This window comes from Emydura macquarii, unplaced genomic scaffold (genome assembly GCF_026122565.2).
Source record: "Emydura macquarii macquarii isolate MOO-44397 ecotype Brisbane River unplaced genomic scaffold, CSIRO-AGI_Emac_v2 contig_480, whole genome shotgun sequence".
Lineage (NCBI taxonomy): Eukaryota > Metazoa > Chordata > Testudines > Chelidae > Emydura > Emydura macquarii.
In genome coordinates, this window is record NW_027130617.1 from 6390027 (window position 1) to 6405590 (window position 15564).

The 15564-nt window shown below is 41.1% G+C and overlaps 1 protein-coding gene across 3 annotated transcripts in view; it reads right to left on the bottom strand.

Annotated features, from left to right (window-relative positions):
* Window positions 1–15564, bottom strand: part of AGL (amylo-alpha-1, 6-glucosidase, 4-alpha-glucanotransferase) — a 65169-nt gene that overhangs the window by 9435 nt on the left and 40170 nt on the right. For all 3 annotated transcript variants that reach the window (XM_067538385.1, XM_067538386.1, XM_067538387.1), the window contains exons 27-31: window positions 13570–13672; window positions 11408–11633; window positions 10758–10869; window positions 9975–10110; window positions 7076–7188 (exon numbers count right to left, since the gene is read on the bottom strand). In XM_067538385.1, coding sequence (XP_067394486.1) covers window positions 7076–7188; window positions 9975–10110; window positions 10758–10869; window positions 11408–11633; window positions 13570–13672 — 690 coding nt within the window. The remainder of the gene's footprint in view (window positions 1–7075; window positions 7189–9974; window positions 10111–10757; window positions 10870–11407; window positions 11634–13569; window positions 13673–15564) is intronic.

Sequence of the window (15564 nt, forward strand, 5' to 3'; positions counted from 1 at the left end):
GGGGGAATAGATGTAAACATGACTTAATGCTGGTTCAGGCCCAATGGGCTTGTCTGGCCAGTCTGGATGGGGAATAGCTATTTTTAAAAAATGGATTAAACCATGTTCTAGTAGTTAGGTTGTAGTCTTGCTATACCTCATCCAGACTAACCAGGCAAATAGAGTTTAAACTGTTATTATGAACTAGTTTTTAAATAGATTTTAAAAAACAGTTCAGTTAACACTGTTATATCAAGATGGATAAGAGCGAAGTGAATCCAAGGCCAGGAGCTGGGAGTAGGAGACTATAGTATTTTTTTTGCTGAAAAATGGGATGTAGATGATCTTGTTTTATATCTGTTTATGCATAGCCTGTCTTCCTCTGGACTGCAGTTTAATCATAGACCAACTATGAATGTATCAGATCTCGGCGGGTTTTCTCCTTACGTGGAAACTAAAAGTACTAGCCTCTAATATACAAGAATTGTTAAACTGCTTTGTGAATAAATCTGTAGTTTGTCAGGATACATTTTGATCAAGCAACAGACTCTCTCTTTTAGAACAACTAGCATATGTGCCACTATTTAAAAAACTTCTTAAGGTTATGTATTTATCATTTTTCTACTCTGTCCCTCTAAAAAGCTCAGTCCAATGAAGTTAAAAGGTTTTCCTAATCCCCACAAATATCTCTTTTAAAGCCTTTCAGTGCTGACTGGTACCCACCGCAAATGGACTAAGGCAGAGGTCTCCAAGCTGTTGGGCATGCCCTGGAGGAACGGGGAGGGAGCGCCACCCAGCCCCACCCTCAACTCTGGCCCCGTTCCCCAGCAGCGGCCTCTGCTGCAGCCTCGGCTATCAGCTGCACTTTCTGTGGCTATTTCCTCAAAACATAGTCAATGACCAGTGCAAAAACAGTGGGGATAAAACACACATGGTTTACTCCGGTTGTCATTGCAAATCATTGGCTGATGATGTCACCATCTCTGACTGTACATTAGGCACGATCATATGGATCCTTGATGATTCTAATTATTTTTGCAGTTATTCCACAGTATGCATAATTTTCCAAAGACTGTCTTCTCTGTATGCTATCAAAATCCTTCTGGAAATCTATAAAATTTATCATGACGTGCTTGCCACTTCACACTTCATTCTATAAGATGTCTGAGAACAAAACAAGGTTACTTACTATTAACTGATGTTCTTCGAGCTGTGTTGCTCATGTCCATTCCACTATAGGTGTGTTCACGCCTCCGTGCACGGCTACCGGAACTTTTTTATCCTTAGCAGATCCTGTAGGGCCAGCTCTGGTGCCCCCTGGAGTCTCATGCGCATGCCACAGTATATGAGGCACTGCCGGCCCTATGCCCCCTCAGTCCCTTCTTTCCACCAACTCGGACGGGGGGGGGGGGGGTGAGTTGTGGAATGAACATGAGCAACACATCTCGAAGAACATCAGTTACTGGTAAGTAACCTTATTTTCTTCTTCGAGTGATTGCTCATGTCCATTCCATTATAGGTGACTAACAAGCAGTAACTTGGAGGTGGGCTGGAGTTAGCGGTGAGCTGCTTGCAGCCCAGTTCTGCTGAAACCCACTCCTTCCTGCGCCTTGGACAGAGGCGTGGTGGGAAGTGAAGGTCTGTACTGCCAGCCTGGCAGTTGCTTTGCAGATGCCCTGCCCTAGCACTTCCGCTAGGAAGGCTGAGCGGGAGCTTGAGCCCTGTTGGGTGAGCTGTGGTGGCGCCCAGAAGCGGCACCTTCACCTGCTCATAGCCGAACACGATGCAGGGAGTTGTTCACAAGGAAAATGGGCCAGCGGAGACTGGTGAATCTTTCATTTGGTTGGATGCTGTGAGGAAGAGCTGTATCGCTCTCCGTAACGGCCTTGTACATCTGATGTAGAATCCAGGGCCCCACTCGCATTCTAGCGAGTGCTGCCTTCTCCTCTCCTCCAAGCTGTGTGGTTCGGGGAACCTGGGGAGAATATATGATTGGTCCCATAAGACCGGGCCCTCTGGCCCAAGGGTTGCCCAGTGTGGTCTCACCGAATCTTATCTTATAGACTACAGTATGAGGAAAGAGCTCTGGGGTCAGAGCTCTGATCCTGGAGTCCTTCCTTGCCAAGGTAAACACCCCCAGGAAGGCCACCTTCCTGGACGGCCAGAGTAGAGGGCATGACGTCGTGGGTTTTGGGGGGTGGGGGAGCCCATGGCCTGGGAAAGACCTGGTTGAGATCCCAGGAAAGCCCTGGGACACGGGCCTATGTATAGAGCCTCCCACCCCCTTCAGCGGCCAAACCACCATCCAATGGGACGGCCACAACCCCCCTCAGGCGGCTGATGGAAGGCTGATATGGCTGCTAGGTGGGCGTTCAGGGAGGCCACAGTCACTCCCTGGAGCTGCGGCAGGTATTTCCTGGCTCACCTATACTGGCAGGAGGCCAGGCAAAGTATTTCCGGACTGCTCCTGGCAGGCAACAGCCACTTCCACTTAACCCGGTACACGGCCTGCGTGGAGGGTTTCCTGCTACCTATTGGTACACACTGGGCTTTTTCTGAGCAGCTCGCTCATCGCCTCCCGGCCACTGATCTATCACTCCCTGAGATGTCAGGGATCCAGGTCTGGGCACCACAGGTGACCATGGGAGCTGGAATCGTGTTGGCTCAGAGGCTCCTGAGGCGGACGATCGAGAAATCCAGCAGCATGGTGAACCAATGCTGGCGTGGCCAGTTGGAACAATTGGAATGGCATCCGATTAGCCCTTCCTAGTTGAGCAGGACTGTATGCAGGAGGGGAGGGCGGGAGAGCGAATATAAAGGTCTCTGATCGCTTCGGACAAATGGCGTTGGCGAGCGCCCCTGCCCCTTGACCATGGAGGGAGCAGCACCGTGGACACTTCGTGCTGTAGGCTAATACAGCCTGATTCCCTTTGGGGAAACCCCCCTCCCAACAGTCGTAGATGCCCTTAGTAGGTGCAGCAACCCCTCGTGGTGAGGAAGAGCGACCCCTTGACGCGGTCCGCCTCACCGTTCCTCACCCCTGGGAGTATGTGGTCGCTACATTGACTGACAGCACCTGTACCTCCCTGCTTTCCTGCGAGTGTTTCGCAGGTCTTCTCATCGGTATGCCAACGCCTGTCCTTCCTTCGCAGATGCCTTGTAAGCCGAGGTGAGTGCTGATACAGCACTGTACTCTTTGCTCAAGCTGGCCGCTATCAGGGTAACTGAAGGAGCCTGTTCCTTGAATAGAATGCCCCTTCACACATCCTGAGGAGTCGTTCACCAGACTCAGGAGGCTCAGGCTTGCTGCTGTCGCGTTATTACTATTTTTTTTTTTGGGGGGGGGGGGGGTAATCACAGCCCCTCAGTGTATGAGCTGCCTGCTCACACTGTATCCTGGGGCCATGACTGAAGCAGCCTACGCATCAGGCTAGCTATCCTCACTGCACAGGTGCAGGCCATCCTGTGCCCTATCTGCTGTCGGCAACCTTTGGTTGTTGTCGTAGGGCGTTTGTGCATGTAGCTCATCCTGAGGGACTCTGACCGTCAGCATGGCTAGGGTAAGAGGCTCTAGTCGGGGAAGCAACCGATCACACCCATGCATTTCGTAGGCTGCACCTGAGTTAACGTGAGCTTTGTGAGTTTACCAGCAGGACCACGCCAGTCTCAAGACATACCTGAGTGGCTCACCCTGCTCTGGGCTCAGGACCTGGGCCTGTCTGGGCAGACCAAGCCCGTCAAGCACGCAGCTATCCCCACACGGCCTTCAGTAAACACCATCGGCCAAGTAACAGACCAAAGCGTTAGAGGAGGTCACCCTTACAAATGGGGGAACCTTGAGGATGTGCGTCCCTGACATCTGGGGTGGCATACGAGGCTCCTGTTCCCACTACTGGAGCTGGGGGGACCATGTGAGACTTGAGCCCCTTGTTTGGTATTTGTGCAACGACAGAGGTCTGTCACCGTCCTCAAATACCCCTTCTCTCTCTTTTTTTTTTTTTTGGGGGGGGGGGCGGGGAAGGGGGGGAAATGAGAACGTACCTGGAGGGGGACCTCTTCCACCAGCACCTGCAGGACCTCTCCCACTGCTTCTGACTGAGGTGGCCTCAACCTCTTGCCCTAGCTCGCTGAATTATCTCAGGGGCCCAGTGGGCCGAATTCTGGCTCACCCAAGCCTAAAGGAGGATACAGGCCAGGGTGCTGCCCTTATGTTCACCAGAAGGAGGGCCTTTCCGATTGCCCCGTAGCTGAGAGGACCTTTACCGAGGGCCTAAGGAGCCAGTCAGGGTGGGTGATATCTCGTAGATCTTGAAGGTCCGTGGCGCGTAGCAGCCCAGGGAATGGAGCATGGTCTAGGAGACACTGAGACCATGCAGCTCCGCCTCCATACGAACGAAGAGAAGGCTGACCTGTCGACCGAAGAAGCCCTGATGTGCTGCTGGACGTTTTTGGGATAGCCCGGGATTGCAGTCACTGACCTCCGGGCATGCTGATGACAGAGGGAATGGCTCTGCCCACCAAATAGGCAGCAACTGGGGGTGGCAGGAGCACTGCTCTAGCTCCCATAGTACCCTGCTCTGCAATGGCATACAGGCTCAGCGTCTGCTGTCGGTCAAAGCCTCAGCAAAGCGGGTCACTGAGTCCCCCGAGGGGCTCACCTTCCACTTGCTGGTAGTGCTGTTGAATAATGTTTTCCCAAACAAGTCTGGCTTGCAGTCGCCCTTGTTGTCTGGAGCCCCTCTGCTCCGCCTATCCCTGTGGCTGGTGGCAACCACTACAAGGGACCTGGGGCTGGGTGGTGAACAGTATTCAAACCCCTTGGCTGGGCGTAATACTTTTCATGGCTCATTTAGGCATCGGGGTATGGAGGAGGGGGTTTGCCATGAGACCCTCACTATGATGGGCGCCCTTCTGTAGGCCAGGGCAGCTAGGACTCTGTGGAGCCCCGTGGTAACATATTAAAGGTTGGCTGAAGATTTTGTAGGGGGCTGGAGGCAAAGGAGCAAAAGGGGCATCAAATTGTTAAGCTGCTGAAGTGCAGAGACCACAAACCATCATGCATCATAATATTGCCTTATTGTTTCCCTGTACTCTCCTGTCTATTTGTATCTGTTGTCTCTTGTATTATACTTAGATTATAAGCTCTTTGGTGCAGGAAAAAAGTCTTTTGTTGTGTTTGTACAGCACCTATCACAAAGGGATCCTGGTTCATGACTAGGGCTCCTAGATTTTACAATAATACACATAAAAATCATTAATAATAATGATAAAAGAAAAATGGCAACTTCTTACTCAACAGAATGGCTGCTTATATATATATATATATGCAAAGGAACATCTTTATTTCAGCTAAAGCAAGCAGAGGTCATTTTTTACTTGTACTCTGGCTAACCTTACAGAGCCCATGCAACTAGGAGCAAGTTTGATTCTATTCTGGCGCTAATGTATCAACAGAATAGTTGATAAAAGTTCTGCTGCTGAAACTTAGTTTTAAAGTCATGAGAAACACACTAGAAAGAAGAGTGTTTAACTTTTAGATCCCATGCTGAGTTTTCAGTGCTGATGGAAAGGAAGTCTTTTTACTTGAGAACTAAGTGTTTGGTATGGAAAATCTTTGTAGCACAAATATATAATCACACTATCCTTTTTATAGTCTCTTAAAAAAAAAAAAAAGAGTATATAAAATGCTTTAATACTAGGAATCAAATGTTGTGCTTTTATTTAAATTCTGTACTGACAAACCTGTACAATCCCATTTAACACCTGATCTTTTTCTATGTGTAGTACATATAATCATTTGCAAAACCACTGCTTATCTAAGAACCATTTAAAAAAATAAAACACAAAATGGAGACAAATCTTTGGGTGGATATTGGAATGTAACACCAATCAACTTTTTTTTCCTCACTCGCTGTTTATCAAAAGCATGTTAGGAATATACTTGGTTGTTGTGTAGAAGATTTCTTTTAGTCTCAAGAAATCAGCCAAAAGAAAGCAAAAAATAGAAGGTTAACTGAAGCCCCATATATTAGAAATATTGCAAATGGAATCTATTTTTGTAGTATTAAGTTGTAGACAATTGCTAGAAACTAATCCTGGACATGAATTAAACAAGCAGACGGACCAGAGATTGTGGATAGAAATTAAGGTTCATTTTAAAATAAATATTTAAGTCATCAGCAGTGAAAAGCAATTTAAACTCTGGTCAGTGATTCAAGTTACCTACAGTAGGGTGAAGCACACAAATTAAAAAAACAGAGCTCTCAGAACACTACTATATTGGATACCTGGGTCAGCAAATCATGGGAGGAGCTCTAGACATTATAGATCAAACCTGTAAGCAATTTTTGTCAGATACTGAATCAAACCATTCCACTCAAGCCATGGATTAAAAGAAAAATGAGTGGTCAATTCCATGATTAAATAAAAGCTGAAATGTCTAGGAGAACAGATACAGAAAGAATACTGCCATCAATATTCTGTAGTACTGAATAAAGTAACTGTTAATATAGTTGTTTCCCAAGGTTAATCATTATTTTGTTAAAAGGTTTTAAATAGCTTATATATTCAGTTTCAGTAATAGTTTGTGGGGAGAATTGAGTACATATCATTAGAGGAGCATACAGAACAAACAACTAAAAATGAACCTCTTAAAAGGTCTTAACTCCTGTCATAATCAGCTCAAACTAAGTGAATCCATAGCCAGTCAGTTCCCCAACAGAAGCACAAAGCTGGCCTAGTGAGGTTTAGTTATATACTCTACAAAGAAAGTGTGTACTTTGAGTTTTGCATCGATTTTGCTATTTAGATGCAAAACAGCAATTTGCCTTATCCTGAGTTTTATGAATACGCATCCCCCAACATAATGTTTAATAAAATGTTTACAAGATAGCCAGACTGCAAGACAATACTGACCCTTAATTAATATATTGCACTATTTAAAAAAGTTAAGTATCAGATTCACACAGAAGTTCTGCCCCTAAAATCTTGTAGAATGCTTTGAAAAATTATCCCTCGTGTTACATAACAACTATTCCACTGGTTCAATTATCATGTTTCTACAATGATCACACATCTGTGAGATAAGCCTGCTTACCATGCCTTTTTATGGTGACTCCTTGATAAGGAAACACATTTTTCTTCGATAACTCTAGCAGCCAACGAACGGTTGACTTACACAGGCCTACAATTTCCACAGCAGATCCATCTCTAAGATAAAAAAAAAAAAAAAAGAACAGCTACTGATTTTAAGAAGAATCTTAAATGGTCTTAGGTCACAGACTTCTTATGTAAACACCAGCATTTGAAGATTTATTTTCCCTATGAATATATTTATGACTCTAAAAACATTCATTGGTTATTGTCAGTGTAAAAAAAAACAAAAAACCCCACACTTGAGTTTTAGAAAGTGAAACTTCTTGATAAATTATTAACATATCCCTTTATTAAATAGAGGCAGACACCATTCCTGATGCCCTCCCAGACACTTTGCATTACCTCCCAGCATCACTTCCCTCATTTGTCATGAGCCTAACTCTACTTGCTCTGACTGAATACATCAATCCCCAATTTCTGCCAAGAAACTGGAAACACAAATGACTATTGTGAGCAAAAAAGAGAGTTAGTTGCTAGATATCCACATATTGACAGCATCATACCACTTTCAGTTCTCCCCTAGTGGCCTCATGTACATATTAAAATAAGGTGGGATGGGAAGGGCAATAGTCTTACATGACAGACCTGAGGAAGATAAACAAAATGTCCAATGTCTCTTCTGGAAAGAAGAGCCATTCAAATAGGATCCCATTTACCTCAATCAGGATCTAGAGATGAACTGACTGCACCAAAGACTGCTGAAACACCTAATAAAATAAGAATGGAAACCAACCTTTATCCATTATAAGGAGAAGATGAAACTGACAGAACTAATGCAGTTTCAGGTCCATAACCAGACTTAAAAGATAAGGGAAATTAGAGGCCTTGAAATGATATGGAAGTGGACTTGCCACAAAAACTTTTCAATAACCTTACTTAAAAGAAAGTGTAGCGAGTGTGAGATAATTGGAAAAACTGTTTACCTCAAAAGTTGTTTTCTTTTTTACGGTTCTAACAACTCTTTGCTTGAGGGAAACTGACATCTTGCCTCCTCTAACAAAAAGACCCATTAGATTTTATCACCTGTGAGGGGTATGGTTCAGGTTGCAGGCTTCTAAGCACGTCTAGGACCTTAGGAATGAAATGAACTGAACTTCACTAGAGAAGATGTTGTATTTGTCCTCTCCCAACATGACTCCCAACCCTGCAGGCAACTGAGGTGGTTCAAATGATATCTTATCATCATACTCACAAAATAAAGCAGAAAATGCCTCACCTGACCAACACTCAGCTGCTTTGAGGGCAAAAGTTAAGAAAGCTTCCCAAAGCCCAGAGCTGTGCTGTTGATCAGGACCTTGCAGTTGCTAAAATGGAAGCATGGAAGATTTTCTTCTCCAGCGGATGCACAACATAAAATTTAATAAATTCTTTGCACGTCAATCTGTCAGACTAGCCACAATGACTGTCACCAATATGCTCACTTCAGCATCATCATTTTCTGTATATTATTCTCCCTATAAAACTTCACTGGGTCCATCATTATCCATGAGCAACTGAATGAAACTGGTCCCCTGAGCCTACAAGGAGCAAATATGAACCCTGATTTCAAAAAATTGCAAGTAACAGTCAAACCAGACTGCCCACTTCTCATTCTACCTGACCTGTAAGAGTCACTGACTACATGACCACTGAGTCATCCAGAACATTAAGCTTAACAACTCTCAAAACCAAACTTGAGGGGGGCGGGAGGGAAAAGTGATGGCAATGGAAAAGTTAAGACGTGTGGCAGGGCAGCCTGTATACCGAACTAGCAGTATAATCCTGTCCCAGAACTAACAAACAAAAGTAACATGCTCAGATGAATCCAGTTTTGGAACAGCAGAGTTCTAGCTGGCTTCAGATGGAAATTACACACCTACATTACCTCCCTGATTACAAATAATTTATTGTCAACATAAAAATCAAAGGGTTTATTTCATCCACGCTGTGGAATTCTTGTTAGGGAGGGTAAAACTCACTTTTAGGGTGTGTGTAGATAAGCTTGCAGAAGGCAAAGTGTATTTTTTGCTGAATCACTTTCCTTTACAGAGGTCTTATTTAAAATTCAGCAAGATGTCAAAGGTCTTGAAGAATTGAGGCCTTCATATATGCAGAACTAAATTTAATCTTTTATCAAAGAACCAAACAGATATGGTATTCAATTTTGTGAAAAAGACACGGCAAGGTTTGCCATAATAGTGTCAACTAGTTCCAATACCTTTCCTTTGGATTCTCTCTCACAACTGCAACTGGTCTGCAACCTCATTTCTCCTGACCTGTGGCAAAGCCAGAAAGCCTGCAGCAGTTCACAGGCATACAGTAACAGCATTTTTTTAAAATCCAATGTTTCATCTATCTAAAATTGAACAGATGTCAGCAGAATACAGAGCTCTGACTGACAACATTTTAACATTAGCCTTACAGACGAAGGATAAGAAAGAAACCTTTGCAAATATTTCAAGTTCTACATATGGTAGTTCTCAAATCCCACAACAAGCATCAAAAGGGAATATTACCGGTAATTTTCCAACATCTAAATAGTTAACTTTTCTAATTACTTAGTGCTACAGCAGTGTAATTTACATCAGACAAAGAGTTAACATATTTGAATAGCATATTAAAACTGAGTATGTCAACAGATAACATGTTTCACAATGTTCTTTTCCTTTGACTCCACATGGTATACAGAAGGTTTCTGTTAATGTTTTATAATGGTCAAATAGAGTTCAGAAGGATCTGAAATATTTGACATATCACTTCTCATGTTTTATTTCTGGTGGCATAGGAACCAACAGCAAGGATCCTTCTACGCAAGAGACAACTTTAAAATAAGCCAAAGTTATACAGCTTATCGTTGGTACCTCGGAGTAGCTGGAATTCCTTTGTTGCGAGCTCTATCACTCTCTCCCATTTTATCCATCCATGTGCCACAATTGAAGCGATTTCCTCCAAAGACAAAACCAGTTTCATGGTCGACACCTACAGTCACATTAAAACCTACCCAACAAGAAAATTAGAATTAAGTCAGCTTGTTTCTAAAGAACCACAGAAATAAAAAACTGATTTTAGAATTTGCTGAAGGTCTTTCCAGAAGATCCAAGTATGCTTTTGTGATGGATGTGATTATATTATTTAGGGTCTGTCTACACTGATGGCGGCAAATTCGCTGCCGTCAGATCAATCTATCCGGATCGATTGAGTGGAAGTGAAGACCTGCTCAATTGATCAGGAAGTCGATCTACTAAAACCACCTCCAAAAAAAATGTAGCGCTTCGTCGATAGGTACGCATTTCCCATTGGCACAGCACAGTGGAGACGGTGCACTAAACGGAAGTTACAAAGTCAACGGAAATTATGCAAGCTACTCTGTGTAGCTTGTGTAACTGCTGTTGACTGCCGCTGAATTTTGCCAGCAGTATAGACCAGGCCTTAGAGTACTCATGCCAGAATAGCTGAAATTAAAGTGTTTATACATGTATATTTACAATATTACATTGTTAGAGGCACTGAACATAAAAAATAATTTTGTAGAAATTAGTTTAACAGCTAAAGGAAAAGAAGTCTGTAAAACAACAACTTTCTCACATTTTCAACTTCACTGTTAGTGATATATGTAAGCAAGTTAAGTAACATGAGTTACTTACCTTCATCCCTCATATTTCGATCTAACTGTGGACCAGCATTCCTTTCTCGGAATTCTATACCTTGCATATGTTGTTGCATAGCTTCCTGTATTACTTCATACAGTGGTTGATCCTGGTTTGTTTATTTGGGTGATGGGAGGAAGACAGGGGAGAAAATATTCAGATAAGAATTACTTTAACTTTTCAGATTACTGTACTTTACTAGCAATCCAGTCAGCATCTTTGACAATTAGAGTTGGCCAATATATATATTTTTTTAGTTATGAAATTTCAAATGTTGAAAAAAATGGAAAAAGTTAGAAGAAAAATTGGTGACATTTTTGCCCTTGTTTCAAAAAGCTTTAGTTTCCACAATCCAATGTGCTTGATATGAGTCAAACTGTGTGGCAAATAAATATAGACCATCCCTGTTTTACAGCACATTCCACTAAAAATGACAGATATTAATGTAAGGATTCATGGATTCTAAGCAAACATTGCCCCTCAAGATACCATGAATGCTCGCTGTAGTGAAAGCTGACCTCTGCGAAAATATTTCTGTAAGTTAGAGAACAGCAAGCTGAATAGTGATTCTTTTGGGTTTCTGAGGATTTCATATACTTACACTTATGTTTATAGTATGTAAACAGCTTATTAGAAATTATCTTTACCTTTGTGCCTGCAGGCTGAGCAGGAGAGTCATCTGTAGGATACATTCTGGAAACAGGACACTTAAGAATGTCTGTGCCGTTTGGAACAATTTTACAGTAATCCTGTATACACTGAAGCCACCACCATACAGCATCACGGCAATTGAATCTGGCATGGGTCCCTTGGCCAAGCAGATTGGGAATAAGACCATGTCTCAGGGTATTAGCAAATGCTAAAATGATGTTTCTTTAAAAAAAAAAAAAAAAAAAAAAAATCCAATATACACTGAATTGATTTTCAGGGTAGTAAAAATTCCAAGTAGTAAACTAAAAAATGCAACATATTTTTATACCAAGGTAAGTTAGGGGGAAAATTAGGCAATAATAGCAAACAACATACTGGTGTTCCATGTTACAAAAAAGTGACTACACACAATATGAGCTTTTTTTAAAATAACCTTCCATATACTTCACTAATGCCCACCAAAGCAAATATGAAAGGATATATTTAAAGTGTAGGCTCAACCATTTTTTGCAGAAAAGGTAATCTGATATTTGTCTAATATAGAAAAGTTGCTTTACTTTCAACATGTTGTGAAAGTAATGTCCTGATCCAAAGTCCACTGAAATCAATGGAAAGACTCCCAGTGACTTCAAAGGGACCGGATCAGGCCCTAGTAGCCAGGCAATAGGCTTAAAAAAGAGTAACATATGCATTTCATTCTTACATGCATTCCTTATTTGATAATGATTTACAAAAATATGAGGTACAATCCAATTATGTTGTACCTTACCTAAAGATCTGAAGCCTTACCCAGTTTTTACTCTATTGTTGTCAGTCAACAGGAGTTTGATGAAGTAAAATCTGAGTAAAGACCTTAAAGTTCAATCACATATTCCTTTAAAAAAGAAGATGCTGATGAAACTCAATACCTCCTTTATCCAGCAAAGAGTTATAAACAGCTGTGTTTTAAGAACACTAACGTTTCAGCCACATTTTAGATTGACTTTAAAGTTAATATGGAGTTCTTGATCCTAAACGTATTTTTCCTGTATTTGTAAAAAATACTAGATTAGGAATTTCATAACTGAATAAAACCAAGTTCCTCTACAAAGTTCAAAAGGAAATGTCTGATCCTGTATGTGACACAAGTGATACTGTCTTCCGATCCTTTCAAAAGGCAAGGGAGGCAATGGGAAAGGAGGGAATACAGACACTCTCTCATTACAAGGCCCTGTCTTGGGCTCCTTACATCAGGCAAAACCTCCAGTGACTTTAGTGGGAGTTTTTCTTAAGGGCATGATCCTGTAATGACACCTAATACTTCAGCCGTTTACAAATGACTGGAATCCTATTGCCTTTAAGAAGGCCTACAGGCTGGTATAAAGGATCATATTAGCAGACTGCGGATACCTTTGCAATATTAGCGTTAAGAAGTGGCTGCAGGGTGAGGCCAGTAGTTACTTGATCCTTTAATTGGTTTTATAGTTACATAACCAAAGTAAATACATACAGAAGTTTTCACTGAGAAGGAGTTAATATGAGAAACTCATACTTTCATTCTCAGCTCACTTCAGTACCAATATTTCATGGCAAAAAATAAAATTTATTAGTGGATGGAAATAGCATGTCCATAAACCTGGCACAAACGTCCTATGTTTATCTGTCAGATTTTAGACTTACATCTTGCATACAAAATTTAGTTTGCAATGATCCATAAAACATTGATTTCCAGCTTTGATAGCCATATTAGAGGTCACCATTAACAAGAGATACCTCCCCACACCTCAAATCGTATTGAAAAGATTCTCAAACTTACTGATATCAAACACTGATAAAAGTATTTTATATCAAACATAAAAACCAGTATCAGATACATTTAATTCAAATTGAGAATGAGCACTGTACTGTGCTGGAGAAAAAAGTTATGCATATAAAAAAGTGGAATAGCAGCTTCACACCAACATTTAAAAACAGCAGAGATGGATGGTAAGGAATTTTGTGGTTCTATGTGCTAAGACTTCATAAATGGCCAAGGGACACAGTAAATAAGATAGCCTTTCAATTGTTTCTGGAAAAAAAAAAAAAGGTATTTCTCTTTCTTCTAGTTATGTATACACAAAGGGAGAAATCTTTCAAGGTGGATTAATACCTATAAAGGCCATTATACGGTCATTCTTACCTTGCTTCTAAGTAACGCCCAGTAATCAACATTAGACCTCTCAATGCAATAAAGGTATCCCTTCCCCAGCAGCGAAAAATGCCAGATGAAAAATGTGGTAAACCTAAAGAGAAAACATGATGAATTAAGTCATTAGACTGTTTAATATGAAAATTCTATACATACATATATAAACACTTTAACCTCTCCATTTGGTATTAGTCTTCATTACTTTTACTGATGTTTATACTTGTTTGATTTACTTCATTTACAGAATAAACATTTCTAATATAGTTCTGAACATGAAAGTTCAAACACATTACAAAAAGGAAACCGGGAACAAAAATATATTTATGCTGACAACATGAATATCACATTAAGTACAATCATTTTTATATAACTTCATATTCATGAAAATTTCTGATGTCAATAGCATACAGTGTTATTAGTGACAAACTGGTAGGTTTATGTGGGATGGAAGTAAATTCATATTGAAAATAAGTGGTATCCTTCTACTTAGACACTGGAGTAGAGATGAGAGGCAGGTGCTTTTTACCTTTCAAATTGGATTCTAAGTGCCAGTTCTGTCCCCTTTGTGCCACCTGAGTGGGTCAGAAAATGTTGATGACTGTCTGCCCAAATAACACAAATTAAAGATATTTTTGCACAATCTTCTTTTTACCCTTTTTTTCTGTGAAGTCCTGATCCTTGTTTCCAATGGCTTGATTAGCTATCTATCATAAATGAGAGACTATGCTAAACAGCCACCAGAATAACTATGACTATTACACTCCATAACCACCACAACTGGACCAATTCTCTTATGCATAGCCTTAATTTTCCTACAAAGCTGAAGTTTCTCACAGCAACAGCAGCACTCTTATGTAGTGTCATAGTTGCTAGAAGCAAGGTAACATAACTTTTATCAGGCAAATGGTTAAAGCATATGTCCATATAGAGTGTTACAAAATGTTGCTGAGTGAATCAAGTATGTCTTTCCATTCCACTGTTTCATCAGGAAGTTAAAAGAGGACAAGATAAGCACACTACAAAGACCGTCCAGGAAACAGTCAACCAAAACTCAAGTGGCACAACTAGTGGTGCATGTGTATAGGACATATTAATCCCAAATTCTGTATCAAAACTAACCAGTTGATTCACCCTTATGCCCATTTAAAGAGTGCAATGGCCATTCTGTGCTACCAGGCAACAGAGACACAAGCAAGGAGAATGTTGCTTAGAAACTACAGGAATAGAATTCTATTAGAGCAGGGGAACAGAGTTGAGGAATGGGAAAGCAGCAGCAACAGAAATAGGAGACAGCTAAGTGTAGAGGAGGGCAATTTTTGAGGAAGAGAGGAACAGACAGCAAAGCTGTAAAATTAAAAGACCAGAAGGCGTTTGAGGCCCCAGAAAGCATACATTTCATTGGCTGAAGATGAATGTCAGCTTAAATCTAGTCAGCTTAAAAAAAAATAAAAATAAAGTTGGTTTCAGATTCTACACCCGCTTCAGAGTCCCACTGCTAATTTGTGGTTTTACAGCCATATTTTCTTTTAAAAAAGGTCTCTGTCACTGTGAGACCTATATAAACAAAGGGGAAAATGACTATGAAGTAGGGAGAAGTGTGACAATGACTGCATACAAAAAAGCTGTAAGTTAACCAGTAAAAGAAAGTCTCTATTCTTCATTTATATCAATCTGACATATTACTTATAATAGATAAAAAACTGTTCAGACAGAAATGGAATTTTCAGGTTGACCTAGTCTAAGTTTTTATCTCCTATGCATATCTATAATGAACATTCTTAAGAATTTATATACATGAAAAAGTGAAAAACTGCTGCTGTTCATTACTTTTCTAAATATTGACTATAAAAGTAAAAGTCAATATTTTCAATATACACCTGAAATCTTGTGCATAACTTAAGTGTACAATCCTGTTATTCCTTTTTGTTTCAGAAGAGATGCAGTGTCCTTTAATATCAGAAAAAAATATTGAAAAAATGTATTGCA